The sequence below is a fragment of the Sparus aurata genome, chromosome 19 (assembly GCF_900880675.1).
Source record: "Sparus aurata chromosome 19, fSpaAur1.1, whole genome shotgun sequence".
In the NCBI taxonomy this organism is placed as follows: domain Eukaryota; kingdom Metazoa; phylum Chordata; class Actinopteri; order Spariformes; family Sparidae; genus Sparus; species Sparus aurata.
Window position 1 is genome coordinate 7185426 of NC_044205.1, and position 18638 is coordinate 7204063.

Sequence of the window (18638 nt, forward strand, 5' to 3'; positions counted from 1 at the left end):
TGCTACTACTTTCTATTGAATATATTTAATAAAGATGATATTAGCTGATGATAAACGTCATGTCTCCTTCCTCCATCATCACACATTTGCAGTCACTGCCACTCTCAGAATGGACTGGAAACCTAAACCTAAACCTAAACCTGGATTATTTGCTAAACTTTATAGAACAGGACTCAGGTGGGTTTTTTGGTTACAGTCTGAGATAATTTGGGATGATATATCGACATAAAACATTCAGATGAAAGCAGCATTGGATACTGACCTGCTGAGTCTGATTCATCAGTTTGTATTTTCAAGCTGTCTGTGATCACTGTGTGTGTTTGTGTGTGTGTAGGCTGCAGCACAGCTGTAAATGACCTGGTCTATATTGTCGACGGCTCGTGGAGTGTTGGCTTCTCTGACTTCGAAACAGCCAAGCAGTGGCTGATCAACATCACCAGCCAATTTGACATCAGCTCCCACTACACACAGGTAACATAAACCATGTTGTATTCTACAGTATGTACCAAGCATTAACTGAGTGACTGAGATCTGCATTTGCAATTAGTAGTCTATGGCCATTCTTATTACAACAATGTGTATGTGTGACAGTTGCCAGCTTTGATACACGCTGTATTATTACGCTGTTATGGCCCATTCCAGGAGCAACAGACCATCAGAAGAAATGCACCACAACTGCACAAGTTGTCTTTGTGTCTGCCGTAGGTGGCTGTGATCCAGTACAGCGACACTCCACGTCTGGAAATCCCTCTGGGTGAACACCAGGGCGGAGCACAGCTCATCCAGGCCATACAGGGCATCACCTACCTGGGGGGAAACACACAGGTAGGACAGCGTTTTCTCTACAGCTGCATACAGGTGTTATCAGAATATATAACACCTCTGTGTGTTCTTATTATATATGATCATCAGAATATGAATTACTTTTTCATGCAGATTCAAGTGCATCCAACGATTAGAGAGTGTTCAATAACAAAAGCTTCTTTTTTTTTCTTACATATATTACAATTATTTCAATGACAGTGCGCCATAAAAAGAAGTAGTTTTACAAATAGGTTTGCGCTACCTCATTTGAATACACCTCCTGCCTGGCACCTGCAGTAGAGTGTTGAAAGAATGAAACAGACTAAATTCTACTATAAAAATCTACTATAAAAATCTTTACCCATTCCAGTCCTCAAAATGCTAAAAAAAGACACTGATGAGGTGGAGCAGGCCAACGCTGGTAGTTGAGTCTACCAATGTGGTGAGTGATCACCACGTTGGCGTCTGCAACAACATGACCACAAAGCAACACCACAAGGACAGAAAAGGTAAAAATAAAAAAAAAAACATACAGGCATGCTTACAGTGGCCCTGACAGTCAAACCACAACATTTCAGAAAACACAACATTTCAGAAAACACAGCATATCTTTTATGTAACATTTCAGAAAACACGATATTTTAGATGACAGAAAAGATGGAATAAAATTTCCCATCTGTTACTGGACAGAGCCCGAGTCTCCTGTTTAATGTTGTTTCCTTTTTGTGTTTAATACTGTGATTTGCAGCCGGGACACTCTGATGTGATGTAGTTGTCAATGGCTGGACGCTGGTGAACACACCAGATCCCTACACAGCATCTTGGTGTTTTTCATTCACTTCACCAGCTCATCACTCTTTTCTTACTGTTTTGCAGACTGGCAGGGCCATTAAGTTTGCTGTGGACCATGTGTTCGCCTCCTCCCAAAGAGTGAATCAGGTCAAGAACCGCATCGCTGTGGTGGTTACTGATGGCAAATCTCAGGATGATGTGGTAAATGTCACTTTGCTGTCTTCAAGAATGTGGAAAAGAAAAAGAATGACAGGAGCTGCCCCACTTTTAAAACCTCAACAAGGAAACACTATCTGCCATGAGATATCCAAACTATTATCCACACGTTTAAGACAGTTGTTGGCTTTGTGTATTGTATTTTTGTCTTTGTCTTTCTTTGTCTGTGTTTGCCTGAATAAAAATCCTCTTAACTATGGGAGACTCAATTTCACCACAGACTGCCTGTTTCTTTAGGTGGATGCCAGTATGGAGGCACGAGCGCAGGACATTATAGTATTCGCCGTTGGAGTTGGCAGCGAGATCACCACCTCAGAGCTGGTGTCCATCGCCAACAGACCATCATCTACCTATGTCCTGTATGCTGAAGACTACACCACCATTGACCGAATCAGAGACTCCATGGAGCAAAAGCTCTGTGAAGGTCAGAATGCATAGTTTGTCTGTGTTTTTGGCTTGTTTATCAGATGTTCGCTCTATTTTCTGGCTATTTTCTATTTCATATTTTCTTTGATCAACAATGTCAAGGCTACTAAACACAGAACCATGCAACTCTCCCAGATAATGGCCGCTACTTCAATTTTTTCAACGTTATTTCTGAGAAATCATGATTTCTCCAGCTTGGCATGTGAATTGGTCTAAATACTACAATACTAATGAACAGCTGTTGCTTGTTGCTAAATTCACACAAACTTGATGCAGATGTTAGAAAGCTGGAGTTTCTGTAGTATTATTATCTTACATTCTGCCCGCTGCTGACAGAGAATTTGAAGCAGTGTTTGTGATTGGAGGCGTTATGCTGAAATGCACCTTGGGAGTTGTAGTTTACTTCTACTGCAAGTTTTTTCAGTTTTATTTTTCATGTACATTGATCTTTGTTCAAAAAACAAAACTGTTTTCTTACACCATTGTTAATCTTTTAAACTAATTTAGGAGAGCTTAATGCTAATCTGATGCAGAGAAGCTCTACAACTGCAAGTCTCATAACACTTTCTATGGGAAAAATTAATAGGACTTTGACTTTGGGAACCAGTGGCACCTGAAATAGCTACTTTTCTCATGTTGTGACTGACTGAGTTGATATTAGCATTGTTGATGGATAGCATTTTACTAATGGAACCTCACCAGCATCAGCAGAAGTTGTTTTTCTCAAGAAATGAGTCACTTTTCGCTTTCTATTTGGTTTGTTTTGTAGCCCTGCAAAAAAGCTCTGATAACGACTTGTGGTTCACTGAGCCCCACAAAGGAGTTAGCAACCAACGTTACATAACTGTAGAAAATGTTCTAGTTAGCTAAAGCAAGATCGCAAGATAGTTTTACATGGGGTTGATGGGGGCCAAAACAGAGCTAAAGCGTCAGTAAATATTTGGACCCAACACTACAGTATAAACATTTTGACAAGTGATAGCAAAAAAAGCAGCGGTATAATATATAACAATGAAAATGGCTGCATCTATTTAGTTTGCCTCCATGTTCCAGTGCCTGTTTTGTGCGTTATGGGTTACTGTTGACTTGAAACATCATTAATCTTATGACATGCACCTTGCATTTCCTGGAAACAAGGCCTGTATTGTATTCTGTAATTGTGAATTACTATTTTAAATTCAAAGACCAAAAATGCACTTAATTGCCTTATGTTGTTGTGTGTTTCACGTGGTACATGTCTATTTGAAAAATTGGAAAATGAATATGACAAATTATTTTTTAACTTTCAGATTTTGTTTTTTCAATTGAATATTGAAATAATGAATGATACATGGACCTACACGGATTCTGAATAAATTACCTCGTTCCTTTTTTAGAGTCTGTGTGTCCAACACGAATCCCAGTGGCATCTCGTGATGAGAAAGGCTTTGAGCTGATGTTGGGCATGAAAATTCATACGAAAGCCAAGAAGATCCCTGGCTCTCTGGTTTCTGAGTCTGCTTTCGCTTTGACTGCCTCCACGGACATCACTGAGAATACCAGGTAGAATATTGTGTTAAGAGCATTATGGAGTTCTTCAAAATCTGCTACTTTTCACATTTCTTCCATTTACTTTCTCAACTATTGTTTATGTTTAGTTTTATTTACTTCATCCTTAAACCAGGGAGATTTTCCCAGAGGGCCTGCCTCCATCCTATGTGTTCGTAGCCACCCTGCGTTTAAAGGGGTCTTCCAGCAAGCTGACCTTTGACCTTTGGAGGGTGCTGTCTAAGGATAGGAAGATCCAGGCTGCCGTGACACTGAGTGGGAAGGACAAAACTGTCATCTTCACCACCACCAGTGTAACAGAAAAGGAGCAGAGAGTCATCTTTAAAGCTAGCTTTCAGGTTGGTATTAAGATTAACTTTCACGTCCATTGGCCATATACAGAGAGACCATGTTCACACAGCGGCCATGCTCAGGGTGGGAAGCTGAAATGCTGTTTTCAAAAGGATGATGTCGTATGAAGGGACTCTGACACATTGTTAGCATTTCACAGATCCCCAATTAATCAGCAAGAAAAAGACAATGAAAATCCAGAGGGACAGCCCTGAGCGCCCTATGAATATGGCCATTGCAAAGAATTGCTCACATGAATAGGTTGATTTCCACGGACTGTAAAACGCTTTTTTTTTTCTTTTTTTTTTTTTAAATGTTCGCTCTCTCCAGTATAATTCAAGACATTTTATCCTGCCTTTGCCTCCAGACCTCTGCACAGGATCTTGAGTGACTCACAGTTCACAATAAATTCTAAATATTATTATAATATTTCATATTTTCCTTCCTTTAAATTGTCAGACAAATTCAAAAGGTAAAACCAAACCAGGACATTTTATAAAGATAGAAGTCAACTGAGTTATTTGGAATAAAGAAAGGTTAGTCTCACACAGTTGGATGTTTCCCATAGAGAAATTTAGAAACCTTAATAAATAAGGCAGAGGTATTTAAAGGGGCACTATGTAGTTTTGGAGAAGAAATTCAAACTACGAATTGTAGCTAAACAAACTCAGAATTATTTATTTATTCCATCAAAAATCTTGTTAACATTTCTTCAACAAAACTTAAAACAGTGCAACATGATACAAATGAACATAGATGATAAATAAATAATAAAAAATCCATATTTAACATTGTCTAGTAAACACAATATTTATTGCATTTGTCCAATAAATAAAAAAAAATTGGATTTTAATTGTCTTTATTTTAGTATGCAATTTTTCCCAGTTGCTATGCATTAGGTCAGGGGGAACATGTCTTAAAAAGCCAGCAGATAAAAGCCAGGTAGAACAATTGAAGTCCACGTTATTTTCTCCAATAATACACAGCACATGGTTTAGCAATTCATAAATGTTGTTGTCAACCCAGAGCCTAAACAAAAACCAAACAGTGATAACTTGATAAATTGAGAAAGTATAACACGGCTCATTGTATGGAAAATCTCTCCGCCCTGCCCTCTAGTGGTCAATAATCACTTCATGCAGCTTTAAAGAAAGAATTATTTAATGCATCTATTTAAACCTGCATCATAAATAACATCTTCACAAGAGGGAGCACCTAAAAGCTGATTTTTGTAAAGTATATGAATAATAAGTGAAGGTCAGAACAGTTTCCACTGGTCAATATAAAGAGTGTACTGTGCCGCGCTACTGTTATTTTCCTGCCCCTGAAAGAACATACTGTGTTACCGGAGAGTTCTCTGTCTCATCCAATCTCGGGTTCCCCCTCATGATGGGTTGCTGTGAATGAAGCTGACTTAGATGACTCGCCGAGTGCCGACCCCGCAGTTATTTAAACAACAACCGCTGCTCAGTTCAATACACAGCTAAAGTGGCGAAGATGCAATGTGATGGACGGAGGCTCGAAGAAAATGTTTCCTGCTCTCAACCGCTGTGTTTCCCCTGTGGAAACTAGTTGGTGGATGTGTAGCTCTTGGAGTGCATGCCTCTGTTTCCATGGCAGCACAAGGTAATAATACATCCAATTGGACACGCCAGGTTGTTTTTCCAAAAGACACCCACCACCCTCCATCTTAATACACACCTATACTCTGGAGTAGAGCGTTGTAATTATGTTCAGTTTGTGTTTTCACATGTTTGATTTGGTTTGATGTGGCACGAGGTAGAAGCCTGTGATTTGTCATTTGGAAAGGACGTCTGTGGCTCCGTCCCAGCGAAACAATAGCTGCTCTGTTTCTCTTTCTCCCCTCTGTGAGGTTTGAGATTTTTCATAAAATAGATTGTGATGGATAAAGGAAGGAGTTCTGGTCTTAATACCTTCCTGATCGGAAACCATTTGTGGAGCATTTAGGGATCACGCACTATTTATTAGATCAAACGCAGACACACATGAGACTGCCAACGGGACTGGAAGCTTGAGTTAATGATTTGACACGTTGACAATTGATTTCACATCTAACTTTGTTCATGATTCAAAAGCTGAATGCTCTTACAAATTAGGGCACTCTCTGAATGTTTCTTTATACTGATACAACCTTTTGGTATTGATGAAATTATTACTTGTGCTTCCTCTCAGACTCTGTACGATGGAAAGTGGCACCAGCTCAAACTCCTGGTCAGACCAAGCCAGGTCACCAGTTTCCTTGATGATCAACCAATCCAGGAGGTAATGCTGGAACCAGTGGTGCCCATTTACATCAATGGGGAGACACAGCTGTCTAAGAGGCGGGGAACAGACATCACCGTGCCCGTGAGTAATAACACCGCAACTGAGAAGCCCAAGCAAAAAAAAGACAGTTCGTTCATACAGCATGTTTCACACACCAGATGAATTTCAAACTGCTTCACAAAACAAAAAAGTAAAAAAAGTACAACAACGATGAAATATTCCAGCATCTGCCCGAAAATCTCATGAGCAGATCCTCATCCTGATATGCTTTATGAAGAACAAACAGTGATAATAACTCATATTCATTTATTGCAGGTTCAAGGAATGATTATTGAGAAAATATGAGTTATTATCACTGTTGGCACACTGTCTTAGTACACAGCCAAGTATACTGATACAGTATCAGAGCAACGAAGAGCCAGGTTGAGGTTTGTAAAAGACCATAAGGATTGGACCACAGAGGACTGGAGTAAGGTCATCTTCTCTGATGAGTCCAATTTTCAGCTTTGCCCAGCACCTGGTCATCTGATGGATAGACGGAGACCTGGAGAGGCCGACAAGCCACAGTGTCTCGCACCCACGGTGAAATTTGGTGGGGGATCGGTGATGATCTGGGGGTGCTTCAGCAAGGCTGTAATCGGGCAGATTCATCTTTGCGAAGGACCATAAATCAAGCCACCTACAAGGTCTTCCTGGAAGAAAGCTTGCTTGCTGCTGCTCTGATATTGCTCTCCAACTCTGAGGATTAGTTTCTCCAGCAGGACAATGCTCCATGCCACACAGCTAAGTCAATCAAGGTGTGGATGAGGGACCACCAGATAAAGACCCAGTCATGGCCAGCCCAATCTCCAGACCTGAATCCCATTAAAAACCTCTGGAATGTGATCAAGAGGAACATGGATGGTCACAAGCCATCAAACAAAGCGTGGCTGCTTGAATTTTTGCAACAGGAGTGGCATAAAGTCACTCGACAGTGATGTAAACGACTGGTGGAGAGTATGCCAAGACGCACGAAAGCTGTGATTGACAATTTGGGTTATTTTCTGCAAATAAATGCCCTAAATGACAACATCTTAATTTGGAATTTGGGAGAAATGTTGTCAGTAGTTAATAGAATAAAACAAAACTGTTGATTTTACTCAAACACGTACCTATGAATAGTAACATCAGAGTAATTGATAATTTTGCAGTGGTCTCTTATTTTTTTTCCTGAGTTGCATATATATATAGATATACATAAAACCATCAATCATCTTACTAATTTTGACATTAACCACCCATCTGCTGATCAAAAATATGAAAAAACACATTTAATTTTACACTTTTATTTATCTTTCAATAACTCGTTTCATTTTTCAGCCCCTTACTTTTTCCTATCTAGGGGTCTTGTCACACATCTGATCTTTTATCTGTTACCATTTCCCTCATGTTTCCATTTTTCATATCCAATTTTGTTAGGTGGAGATTCAGAAGCTGCGTCTGTACTGTGATCCTCATCAGAGTGAGAGAGAAACAGCCTGTGAGATCTACTCTGTGGTAAGACCTCTGCTCCCGCTCGGTTCTACTGTCATTTCCACTACAAAGGTCACATTTCATATTCTGCATATGGCTGCATGTACGAGGCTACACTGACTATGATCATCTCTTCTCCTCTCTCTCATGCTACACAGGATGATGAAAGGGTAAGCGCAGTTTCTATCCTGTTGTTCACACACTTTTATTTTATGACTTTGTTTGAAGGTATTTCGCTTCTGTCACACCCGATTTGCTTTAATATAGTAGTAAAGGAAGTTTTAAAATGCCTAGACGCCACTCTGGTCGATCATTTCTACTCTAATGAGGAAGCTCTGAGTGCGTCTTGTGTTGCAGACGTCAGTGTGTTTGTGTTTCCTCAGTGTCCTCTGAATCGAACAGCCACAGTGGAAGAAGAAGACTGCAACTGTGTGGTTGGACCACCAGGGCAGCGTGGCCTACCAGGACGCATGGTAACACACACACACACACACACACACACACACACACATGCACAAACGCACACACAAATATATACATAAATATAACATGGTAATAATAGCTGGATTTAAAGTATGCCTTAATGCCTATATAAAAAATATACAGGCCTCAACCTCTGTGCTTTACCAACAAACTCTAATGATTTCTGGTTGTAATGAGTCAGCTCTCATGAGTCATGGTAGTATTTGTTTCCTCAGGCAGGCTTTTGGACTCTCTAATTGTCCTTTTTGGAGAGCTGCCAAACCACGCAGTATTTCTGAGGAAGTTGTGTCATTAGAGTTCATTAGTAAAGAACAGAAGCAGAGGCCCGTATATTTTTGGTATAATGCACCAATTCCATTTATATTCCATTTACAGTAGATATATATATCCTGCTAAGATACTGCGTACAACCTTCAAGCTCCCAGGATCCGAGCTTTTATTTATATGTACTATAAAGATTTGTTTAACACTACAAACAAAACTTTAAAAATTTATTATTTCCCTTAGTTTGTCTTCTACAGTTGGCTTTCACATTACGTAGCAATGTACATTTCTGGTCTGCTGTATAGACAGTGTAGGCTCAGCAGCGATTTCACTTAATTGCTAGCATTAGTGTGATAACACGATGACAATGAGGATGCTGATATTTAATATGTTTACATCATGTTCATCATCTTAGTTTAGCATGTTGCATGCTAACAATTAGCAGTAGAAAGAGAGCACAGCTGAGGCTGATGGGATATTTGGTCATAAACCAAAGAATTTGTTCATGCCGGAGCGATCACAACAGTCACTACGATTCAGACCAACACTGCTATCATAGAGCCATGTCACAATGCACTATTTCAGCAGAGAATGTTACTGTGTGTCGTGACGGAGTGTTTTATTACTGCAGGGTTTCCGAGGGGAGAAAGGCAGGGAAGGACCACCAGGACCTGATGGTAAGCCTGTAAGTGCTCACCAGTTTCTTCGTCACTGTCTTTCTGTTCACTTCCAACTGTCGTCACCAGTCTTCACGTGCATTAGCTGATGTTGTCTCCTTTCTCAGGGTAAAGACGGGAAACCTGGGGACCCTGGGCCTCTTGGATTACAAGGGATGAAGGTAAAGAGTCTCTTACTACTACTACTTGGATTTTACTGCGCTGCTTTTACAACAAACAGATGAATACATTTCAATATCCTCTAAATTCAACACATGTCAATTCCAGTTTTGCAGGACTTTTGCAGAAAAAAAGTTGCATAATACCAACTTATAATAATCGGATAAATGTCTGTTTTAAAGTGAAAACACAAGGACAGCTCTTCAGTGTCGTGTTGTGGTCTCAAAATTACATTTGAGTTGTCCTTGCTTTATACACTGTTATCAATTCCATGGCCCAACAGATGGTCTGAGAAAGTGCATGAGTAGATAGGACCTTAATGGTTTTCCTCCAGTTTATGAAATCATAAGATGGATTTCAGTCCTGTCATTTTAAATGAAGACATGACCACATTTGCTTGCTGTTAGGTTTGGGATCGAATTCCACATCCATCCAATAAAATCCAAATGTGGCCTTCATATTCAGTTTATCCGCGGGTTATCAGTTTGTTCTCCTATATCTTATAGGTAAACAGAACAACATCTGTAGGTTAATGACCGTCAGTCATCCAGCATTTGGTGACCAGCGTCTCCCTCTTGGAGTTTTGATCAACAAATGTAAATGCTCTGGACTTTAAGGCTCACCCGTGATTTCTGAGAATGTGCTTCAGCATTACACAGACATGTATTATAAGCCACATGATAAAACTTGTTTCTAAATGTTTGATACCATTTATTTATTCATTAAGTGAAAAAAATGTCTGACCTTGATTGCTTACTCGTACTGTCTCCTAACGTGGCAGGGGGAAAGTGGCCTAGCAGGAGCGAGAGGGGAGCCCGGTCTGAAAGGTATCATGGTGAGTCTTTAAAGAAGCAGTGCTGTGGTGTTTCTAATCCAGTTACCAGTACTGATAGTACCTGATTGCTCTGATGCTGCCCAGGGCGACAGAGGGGAACCAGGCTTACCAGGAGACCCAGGACCCCCAGGACTGAAGGTGAGGCTATGATGCATAGACGATTTTTTATGAGGGTGATCTATTGGGAAAATGCTTTTGGGCCTTTGTCGTTGTTGTTGCAGTTCTACTGTAGTCCCTGTGATAGGCAATTGACATTAAAGTTGGCTGAAACTGTTAAGTCAGCAGATCCTCATACTCAAACGACTGAATGGGTTGATTCTCTGCATTTCCCAAAACAACATATATCATTGTTCATTCATCGTACACAGCGACACCCATAGCGGACCTTTATTGTCCACATGCAGCTTGGTTACATTTTGCCAAAAAAACAAACAAACTATGTAGTTAGGCAAGACAAATACTTGGTTAGGTTTAGAGATATAGTTAGACATCATGGTTTGGGTTCCGTTCACTACAATACTTCCGTTCCATGTGAAATATGCTACCTACTTAACTCAGGCTGTGTTATGTGAGGGATTTTATTTCAATGCATCACTATGTTTAAATTCATGCTATGCACGGGTTGAGATGAAGTCTGAACAAATGAGTCTTGAGTATTTTGCGGAAGATGGCGAGTGATTCCACTGTCTTGACATTGGTCGGGAGTTCGTTCCACCACTGAGGCGCCGAAAGAGAGAAGAGTTGTGACTTCGCTGAGCGAGCTTTGTTTGCTCTCAGCGCTGGCGGTAACAGCCAGCCAGATGATGTAGAAGAGCGAAGTGCTCTCGCTGGAACATGTGGTCTGACCAGTGTTTGGAGGTAGATGGGTGAAGTTCGTTGATGGCCTTGAAGGCGTCGTCTTGAATCGGATGTGTGTCGGGGGCCCAAAATTAACGCCTGTTGATTGTCAAATGCAGGCAGATTTTCTGTTTGGCGAGAAAGTCTCTAAAGGCAGTCCGCCATTGTTCTTTCTTATTTCCCTTTGTTGAAATACACAGTCCCACATCAGTCATTACTCTCTTGTTCATTTATTAGAGTCCTAACTAATCTTACCAAAAATACCATTGGCAAATTCGAAATTGATAAATTGATGTTGGATCTGATGATAGTCTTGTCTTAACGATACATCCAGAAAGCATTTTTCTGAATAAGAAAGCCTGTCAAATGTCATAAATGTTTCTGTATATATCTTCATGTATATTTATGTGCAGTATGTGAAAGTAGAAATGAACCAGTGGTACCATACCACACCCTGATGCCAGGAGCACCACTCATATATATACTGTACATAGGAACCCTCAATTTATTTTAGAACCACTTCAAGTGGCTATACTTAGTGGCCTTATTTGTAGGCTTATTTCCCCACATTCACTGTGATCATCCTGTTCCAGTGATGAGGCGATTCATGTTCCTGTCAGTTAGAAATCCTCCTGGTGGAAGAGGCTTTTTTGGCATCACACCGCAATTCCCAACGGGACATAAAGTGAAATTCTGGAGTGGTCCTTTAAAGAGACTTTTTTGTGTCCCTCCCACAGAGCACCATAATGAGGGATAAACTAATATATGGAGCCAAAATATCACCTTCATTGAAAATTTGGTATTATGCATTCAATATTTTCTTTCTTATATGATTTAATCTGATTTGATTAACATTTATGGAATGTCACTAGATACTATAGGGCAGCACATTGATTTTAACATGAGATATTATTCTGGGTTTGCGATCTTGACTTTTGGCATCCTGTTGAAGGTAGGAAAACAATGACCACTGATTAGATTTAAATATTTTAAATGTCATCACAAAGTGTAAGAAGATGTCTTTGTATGCAGGGTCTTCCTGGTGAGAGAGGCAAGCCGGGGACTCCAGGAGAAGCTGGACCGATGGTAAGATCAAGTTCTGTTCAACAGTCATGTGTCTACAAAATTCATGAAAACCACCTTAACTGACAGTTCCAGGACAAGAAACCTGAGAAAAGAATATTATGCCAGATGTAAAAACGTAACCACATCAAACCAATGTAGGGTAAATAATTCTACTCAAAATATAGAAAAATAGAACTGGTCTCTTATTCTGGAGGTTTGGCTTCCTCTCCGCATGTGTGTTTGTGTGTGCGTGTGTGTGTTTAGGATTTCCTCCTGTCACAGCACTATTAGCATTGCAGTATTTCAAGTGGGACAGATAATTGCTGTAATAGTGTTGCATTTGGCTGCTGCTGCTCCACTTTGCCTCTCAGAGTGTGTTTAATGTCCAACCAGGGGGAGCCAGGACTACCAGGCACCGGTGGATTGGTTGGACCACAGGGACCAAAGGTCAGTGCAGGATTTTGCTACCAGGAGATACATACGCTACTTAGCCCAAAGTACAGTTTGTGGACGTCCAGACATCACACTGCTTCGTTGTTGAAAACTTCATTGCAAACCCATAGAGACTGATGCGATGTGCTGCCAGGACAGCCTCTACTGCTCTGGGAAACCTTCCCACCAGATGTTTGAAACTCAGAGTTTGACCGCTGGAACATTTGTGTTTATTCACTTTCTTATGCAAGTGTTTATTTTTCCTAAACAGCCAGAGGATTTTACTGTACATTAGCAGTAAGCTACTGAGTAGCGGCAGTCATCGCTTGTGTCTGTGTGTTTGGACTCAGGTCAGCCTCTCACTTACCTCAGCACTCAGCTGAGACTCTGGTTCTCTCTCTTCTTTTCCCCCTCTTCGCTCTATAACGTAACATTCATGAAGTAAAGTGCATTTTCTCTCCAGCTCCAGTCAGCAGTCAACCATACAGAACAAAGACACCTGACAACGGAGGTCACATCTGTGGATCACTGCTGCAGTCAGGTTGATAAACAGGAGTGGTAAATCACCATTTAATCCAGAAAATGAAATGAAAGCAATCTCTGAGCTCTCCTCCCGTGAGTAAATGCCTCCGGATCAGAGCAGAACCTGATGTGACTGCAGATGTCTATTCCTCCAGAAGGTCTGGCTCTGCATCCCACACAATTTTTCTTTTGCCACTGAAAATACTCAAAAATGTCCAAGTTGAGCAAATATGCAGTCGAGCTTTGTCACTTGTGCTGCCCGGCTTAGAAAGATGTGAATTCCTGTCCTTAAAAGCAATCTTGATGCACATTTCCTTTGCTCTCTGTACTGATGTTAGCTGTAGTTAAGACTGCACTGACGGTTTGTGTGACAACTCTGACGCTGACTGTTCTCCGAACTCAGCCGTAGTTCGTCTCTGTTTTTTTGCTCCTCTCCTGTCATCTCTGTACGACTGTGAAGAGTCTTTACAAAGACCCGTGATGAGTGAGCATTTTTTGCCAACTTGTGTGGACATGTCTTCACTCTCACTGCAGGTTTCCTTTGAGTGAATTTGCATCTGTTCGTGCTACTCACGTGACAATCATGCCATCACATTGCATATAAATTTTGCTTCACATCCTGTCTGAGCACATCTTTAAATATCATTGTATGCCCTAGTGTTAGCATTTATCTTAACTGAAATTACAGCGGAAAGTACGAAAAAATACTGCACATATATCCACATATGTAATTTAGATGAAAGCACAGGCAATCCTTACTTACTAGCCTACTATTTAATTAAGGAAAGTTGTAGCTGCTACAAATTAAGTCCGTAAAAAAAATAGATACCAATCGCCGTGTGTCATGTGAGTACATCACAATTCAAACAGCTCTCTGCTTTGAAAAGTGGTCAGCAGTAAATGCGAAGCCTACATCCTTTACGCCAAATGGACTACGGCATGCACAAACCCTGGTCTGGGTCTTTAAAATGTGAGCAATTTGTCATATGACATGTCTGCGGGGATCTAAATTTGTGCACTCAGTTGCTTCAAGATGAAGCACTTAAAGGCCGCAAATGAATGTAAATGACAGAACAAGCTCGAGCCCTGGTGCCTGACTGTACTGTATAATGTAGCAATCAAACCTCTTCTGTGGCCACGCTGAAGAATTTAAAGCCAGGATAGTGCTCAGGATGAACTGCATCGCACTTGTAGCACAACTTTCTCTTTGTTTTTGCAGTGGCTCCACAGAGGGAATGTGGGTAGCTTCCTGTGTGAAAGTGAAACAAAGGATCTCTCAGTCCAACATCGTCCTTGAAATTATCATGTGATATCATCAAACGGACGTGCATGCATTGACATGAAGTCAAACAGTAAATAGGAAAACACTCTCCTTATTTGTCAGCTTATGAAATTAACACTGCTGCAGGGTCACAGGCCACACTGTATGGGGTGTTCTCTTGTGGCAACTTGAAAAGAACAAGTGGCTAAATGAAACAGCACACGCACACATCTGCAAACATGTGCGCACGCCCACCAGCTACAAGTGTGTGATGCTATTTTGAGTCGTCTCTGAATTCCCTGGAGTGTTCTCCCAGTTCGACTGGCAGCCTGCTCGGCAATTTGGGACTCTTCCTGTTATCACAATAAACTACTTTACCCCAAAATCTGGAACTGCTCTGCACCAAGTGGAGGGTGGTGGTGCACAGGGAGCTGGAACAGTCCACAGTTGGCTTCCATGTGTGGATGTCTGGAGGGGTTGGGTTGGGTGCTGCGGTAAGTGTGTTTAGGAAAGACAGTAAACAGTGTCTTCCCTGCTGAGGTTTACCCATCCAAGCAATCCTAATAAACACATTTTCAGAAACTACATTGTTGACATTAAGGGAAAGATCTTTGTCATGAACCAATCTCAGCTGATTTCAGGGATAAGATAGGACCCTGGTGTCTCTCCTGGTGAACGTTCCTTCCCAATTCAACAGAACAGTGGGTGTCCAAGCAGCTGTAGTGGTCCCAGGGCTACACAGTGTGTGATGCGGAGGGGTCAAGGTAGCTGGAGCATGTAGACTTTGTTGTGAGGGTTTACTTACCATGAGCCTTGTTAGACTCTCTCACCCTCAGACAGGGAGTCTGATGGCGCTTTGACAGTGATTAGAATCAAGTTTATGTCCCTTTGAGCGAGTCCAGCGACCATAGAAATTCCATAAAGCTTATTTAATCTGTTCAATGTTCAATTAATTGACTAATTGGTTGATTCATTAATTAGCGACATCACAAAATGCTTTCTGAAGGGCCAAGGTGAAGCTCAAAGTGGGTGGTACCGGCCGGCGGTACCTGACTCCCCTTCACTTCAAATCAAAAATAGGCTTAAAAGTGGAGCATGGATGGAGCTGACGCAAGGTGAATGAAACCTCGTTAGTGAAAAATGGCCACTAATCTGGAAGCTACCGAGTGAGCAGAGGCTAACAAGCTAATTGTGAATCACCGGGTGTTATTCACTTGAGTTTGATTTCAGGGATCATTGGTGTTTGTTCGAGTTACGGGTAGTAGCAGAGGGTGTGTGTGTCTGTGCTTGTGTTCTGGTAACCTTATAGCGTCTGACCAACGTCAGTGCTGAGTTTCATTACGGTGTTTCCCCTTAATTCGGCACACAACTAATATGCTGCTTTCCTGGACTCCAGGTGTTTATTCCTCCAGAAGCTTCCGGCTCTGCCTACGACTTTCTCCTTCACAACTTAACTCCTATGGCTGCTGTAGGCTAGTCTTCAGGGTCACTATGCTAACACCAGCGTCTGTCCCTGCCCTGGTCTGTTGGTGCAATTAATCGCACACAAAGGGATATTATTAATTTAAATTTTTGCATTTAAAAGTTCTCCAAAAGGCACCAAAAATTTCTGAGAGGTGAATATCGTGACTCCATTTAGCTGATGTAGAGCCCGTGAGGCAGCAATTGGCCATTTATTATAACTCAAAGCCTTTATATAATTGAACAAGTGAGTTATATAAGAGTTGTCATGAGCAGAGAATAGGTTAAAGTTATCTTGACCGAGTAGTCTCTAACTGTATCTAGTACAGTGAGTTAATCATCAAATTAATCAAAGTTTATATCACTGAAAACAGCTGCCTGCTGCTGCTGGGAACCAAATCAATACAGTTGAACTGTAGACGACCACTTGACTGATTGACTGACTGACTAATTCAGTGTTTACATATGTTATGTTATGTTATGTTATGTTATTTTATATACACAGCAAAACAAAAGTGCCTGTAGGGCTCGCTAGACTGCCAGACTTCTCACAAATTCTTGGAACAATCCAGTGTTGGCCGGAACTGAGTTGCATGACGGAGTCCACAGAACCAACAAACAGACTGAATTTCCTCCTGCAAAAGATGTCAGGGAACATTGAACGTCCTAATGATTATAAGGAAACAGCTGCCTCTAACAGAACAAAAGCAATGTGGGCTATGAGAAGGACTAATGATGTGTTGAGCGCGACGTTGGGGTCAGAAGGGCAGAGTTCAAATGTATATAGCTTTAGTTTAACAGCAGGCACTTCCTAACATGTTGAGACATTTGAACCGCTGTGATATTTACTCTCACAATGTTCCCTTTTACAATGCAAATCAAATGGCAAAGGATCCAGTGTTTGTCATGAATCTGATTTTCTCTTGCTGGCCCGTCACGAATCTCTGAATTTAACATGAAGCATTTTGGCTGCACATGTTGGGTTTCCTCTGATATTTGTTGAAGTCTGACAAGGACATTTATTTTGGAGCAGTCTTGATCTAAATAAACAACAGGTGAGCAGAGAGTGTCACCGGCCTAACAAGGTTTCAATTCAGCTGTAGTGCAAGAAATCAACTGAGTGAAGCAGTTCTGTCTTTCTCAAACCACAGTGAGGTAAGTTTGTGGTTAGGGTTAGAGACTGAATTTAGTTTCTTTACAGCCAAGATTTTCTTCGCCAACAAGCCTCTTACTATGTAACCTATAACAGCTCCAGCACCACTGAGGTCACGTCCTCAGTATTGTTCCTGGGAATTTGGAGGTTTTAATGACCTGAGAAGGAGTCAACGTTCAAGTGTTACCACATGGAGGACTTTCTACAAGGCTGATCCTTTGAAAGAGCAATTAGACCATTGTCCAACACGCTGGCCACGGCCTTGCTATTAGTCAGATATTTTTAATGTCACAGATCTCTCGTAACAGTGTTGTGAAATCATCACAATGTGGCCTGTAAATACTGTTGTACTGTACGCTTGTACAAGCACCAGATTGAGAGTGAACACCCGGCGATGGCAAAGTTGTAAAAAGGGGGGATCCAGATGTGATCTGTGCGGAACCAGATTAGCTCCCAGTGTGGTCGCCGCCTGAGGAAACATCTTCTTTTGACTGTAAATAATTCCTGCCACCCATCCATGACAGCGCCATTGAATGTTAATGAGGCCTAAACTTAGATATACTGTACAAGGCTTAAGGCTGTCAGCGCGCTCTTTAATCACACGCTCCCACACACATACACATTAAGCTTTCGTTCAGCGGCATGGAATGCAACGTTAAACAATTTGGGATTTGATGTTTCACACTAAAGTGAAGCAGGTTAAAAATTGTCAGCTTTGTGGTCGGAGGTCTCTTATTAGCAGGCAGAAAGTGTTCGACACCCAGAATTATGGATTTTGTGATGCAGCTGTGTGAGGTTTTCGTGTCCCAGAGAGATAAAGACACTGTACATCACGCATCCCTTCCCTTTAATTACTAATAGCATAACTGTTACCTGTGAGTAGACATTTGGAAACATGGTTTTGTGTTTCAAATGGGAATTTTCTCAAAAGACAAGACAAAAAAAATAAAGAAATTAAACAGCATTAGCAGAAGTGTGTCATTCAGGCCAAAGAAACAACCGGATGTTTTCAATTAGGTTGCTTGAATAAGCAAACACATGACAATAGAGTCCTGCCACAAATCAGAGGGAAGCCACTGGGTTTAAGTTGGGTCTATTTTTGACTTGTGCTTGTAATTTAGCAGTAAGTTCAGAGAGCTCCTAACTACATATATAAGTATCAGCCCCTCCATCCTGCCAGCTGTTAGACCTCCAAATCATCAGTTGTTTACCACAAGTGCAGATGCACAGAACCCCCCGGGGGTCAAGTGGTTGTGGTGAAACTACTGATGTGGAAAACACTTTAATAAACTCACCACTCACTAACAACAGATAAGAAAACTGTGAGGGGAAAACATATTTATATGGAAGCAAGGAGCAGTGAAGCCCCCTTCACACAGGCAGGCAGCTGTGGCTCAGGGGCAGAGCCAGCATCTTTTTATCGGAAGGTCGCTGGATTGATTCCCCTGGTCTGCATGTCGAAGTGTCCTCGGGCAAGATGCTGAACCCCAAACTGCTCCTGATTTGTGGATAATTTAATGGAAGGGGTGTTTTAAACAGCTCATGACTTCAATATTTATGGCTTCTTGCCATGGC

The 18638-nt window shown here is 41.3% G+C and overlaps 1 protein-coding gene across 1 annotated transcript in view; it reads left to right on the top strand.

Annotated features, from left to right (window-relative positions):
* The window catches only part of LOC115569565 (collagen alpha-1(XXI) chain), a 68741-nt gene that overhangs the window by 9418 nt on the left and 40685 nt on the right, over window positions 1–18638 (top strand). Inside the window, exons 3-18 of the mRNA XM_030397545.1 lie at window positions 335–471; window positions 706–825; window positions 1681–1797; window positions 2050–2236; window positions 3615–3780; window positions 3902–4124; window positions 6310–6483; window positions 7861–7938; window positions 8073–8084; window positions 8298–8387; window positions 9293–9346; window positions 9446–9499; window positions 10279–10332; window positions 10417–10470; window positions 12202–12255; window positions 12628–12681. Of these exons, the coding sequence (XP_030253405.1) occupies window positions 335–471; window positions 706–825; window positions 1681–1797; window positions 2050–2236; window positions 3615–3780; window positions 3902–4124; window positions 6310–6483; window positions 7861–7938; window positions 8073–8084; window positions 8298–8387; window positions 9293–9346; window positions 9446–9499; window positions 10279–10332; window positions 10417–10470; window positions 12202–12255; window positions 12628–12681 (1628 nt within the window). The remainder of the gene's footprint in view (window positions 1–334; window positions 472–705; window positions 826–1680; window positions 1798–2049; window positions 2237–3614; window positions 3781–3901; window positions 4125–6309; window positions 6484–7860; window positions 7939–8072; window positions 8085–8297; window positions 8388–9292; window positions 9347–9445; window positions 9500–10278; window positions 10333–10416; window positions 10471–12201; window positions 12256–12627; window positions 12682–18638) is intronic.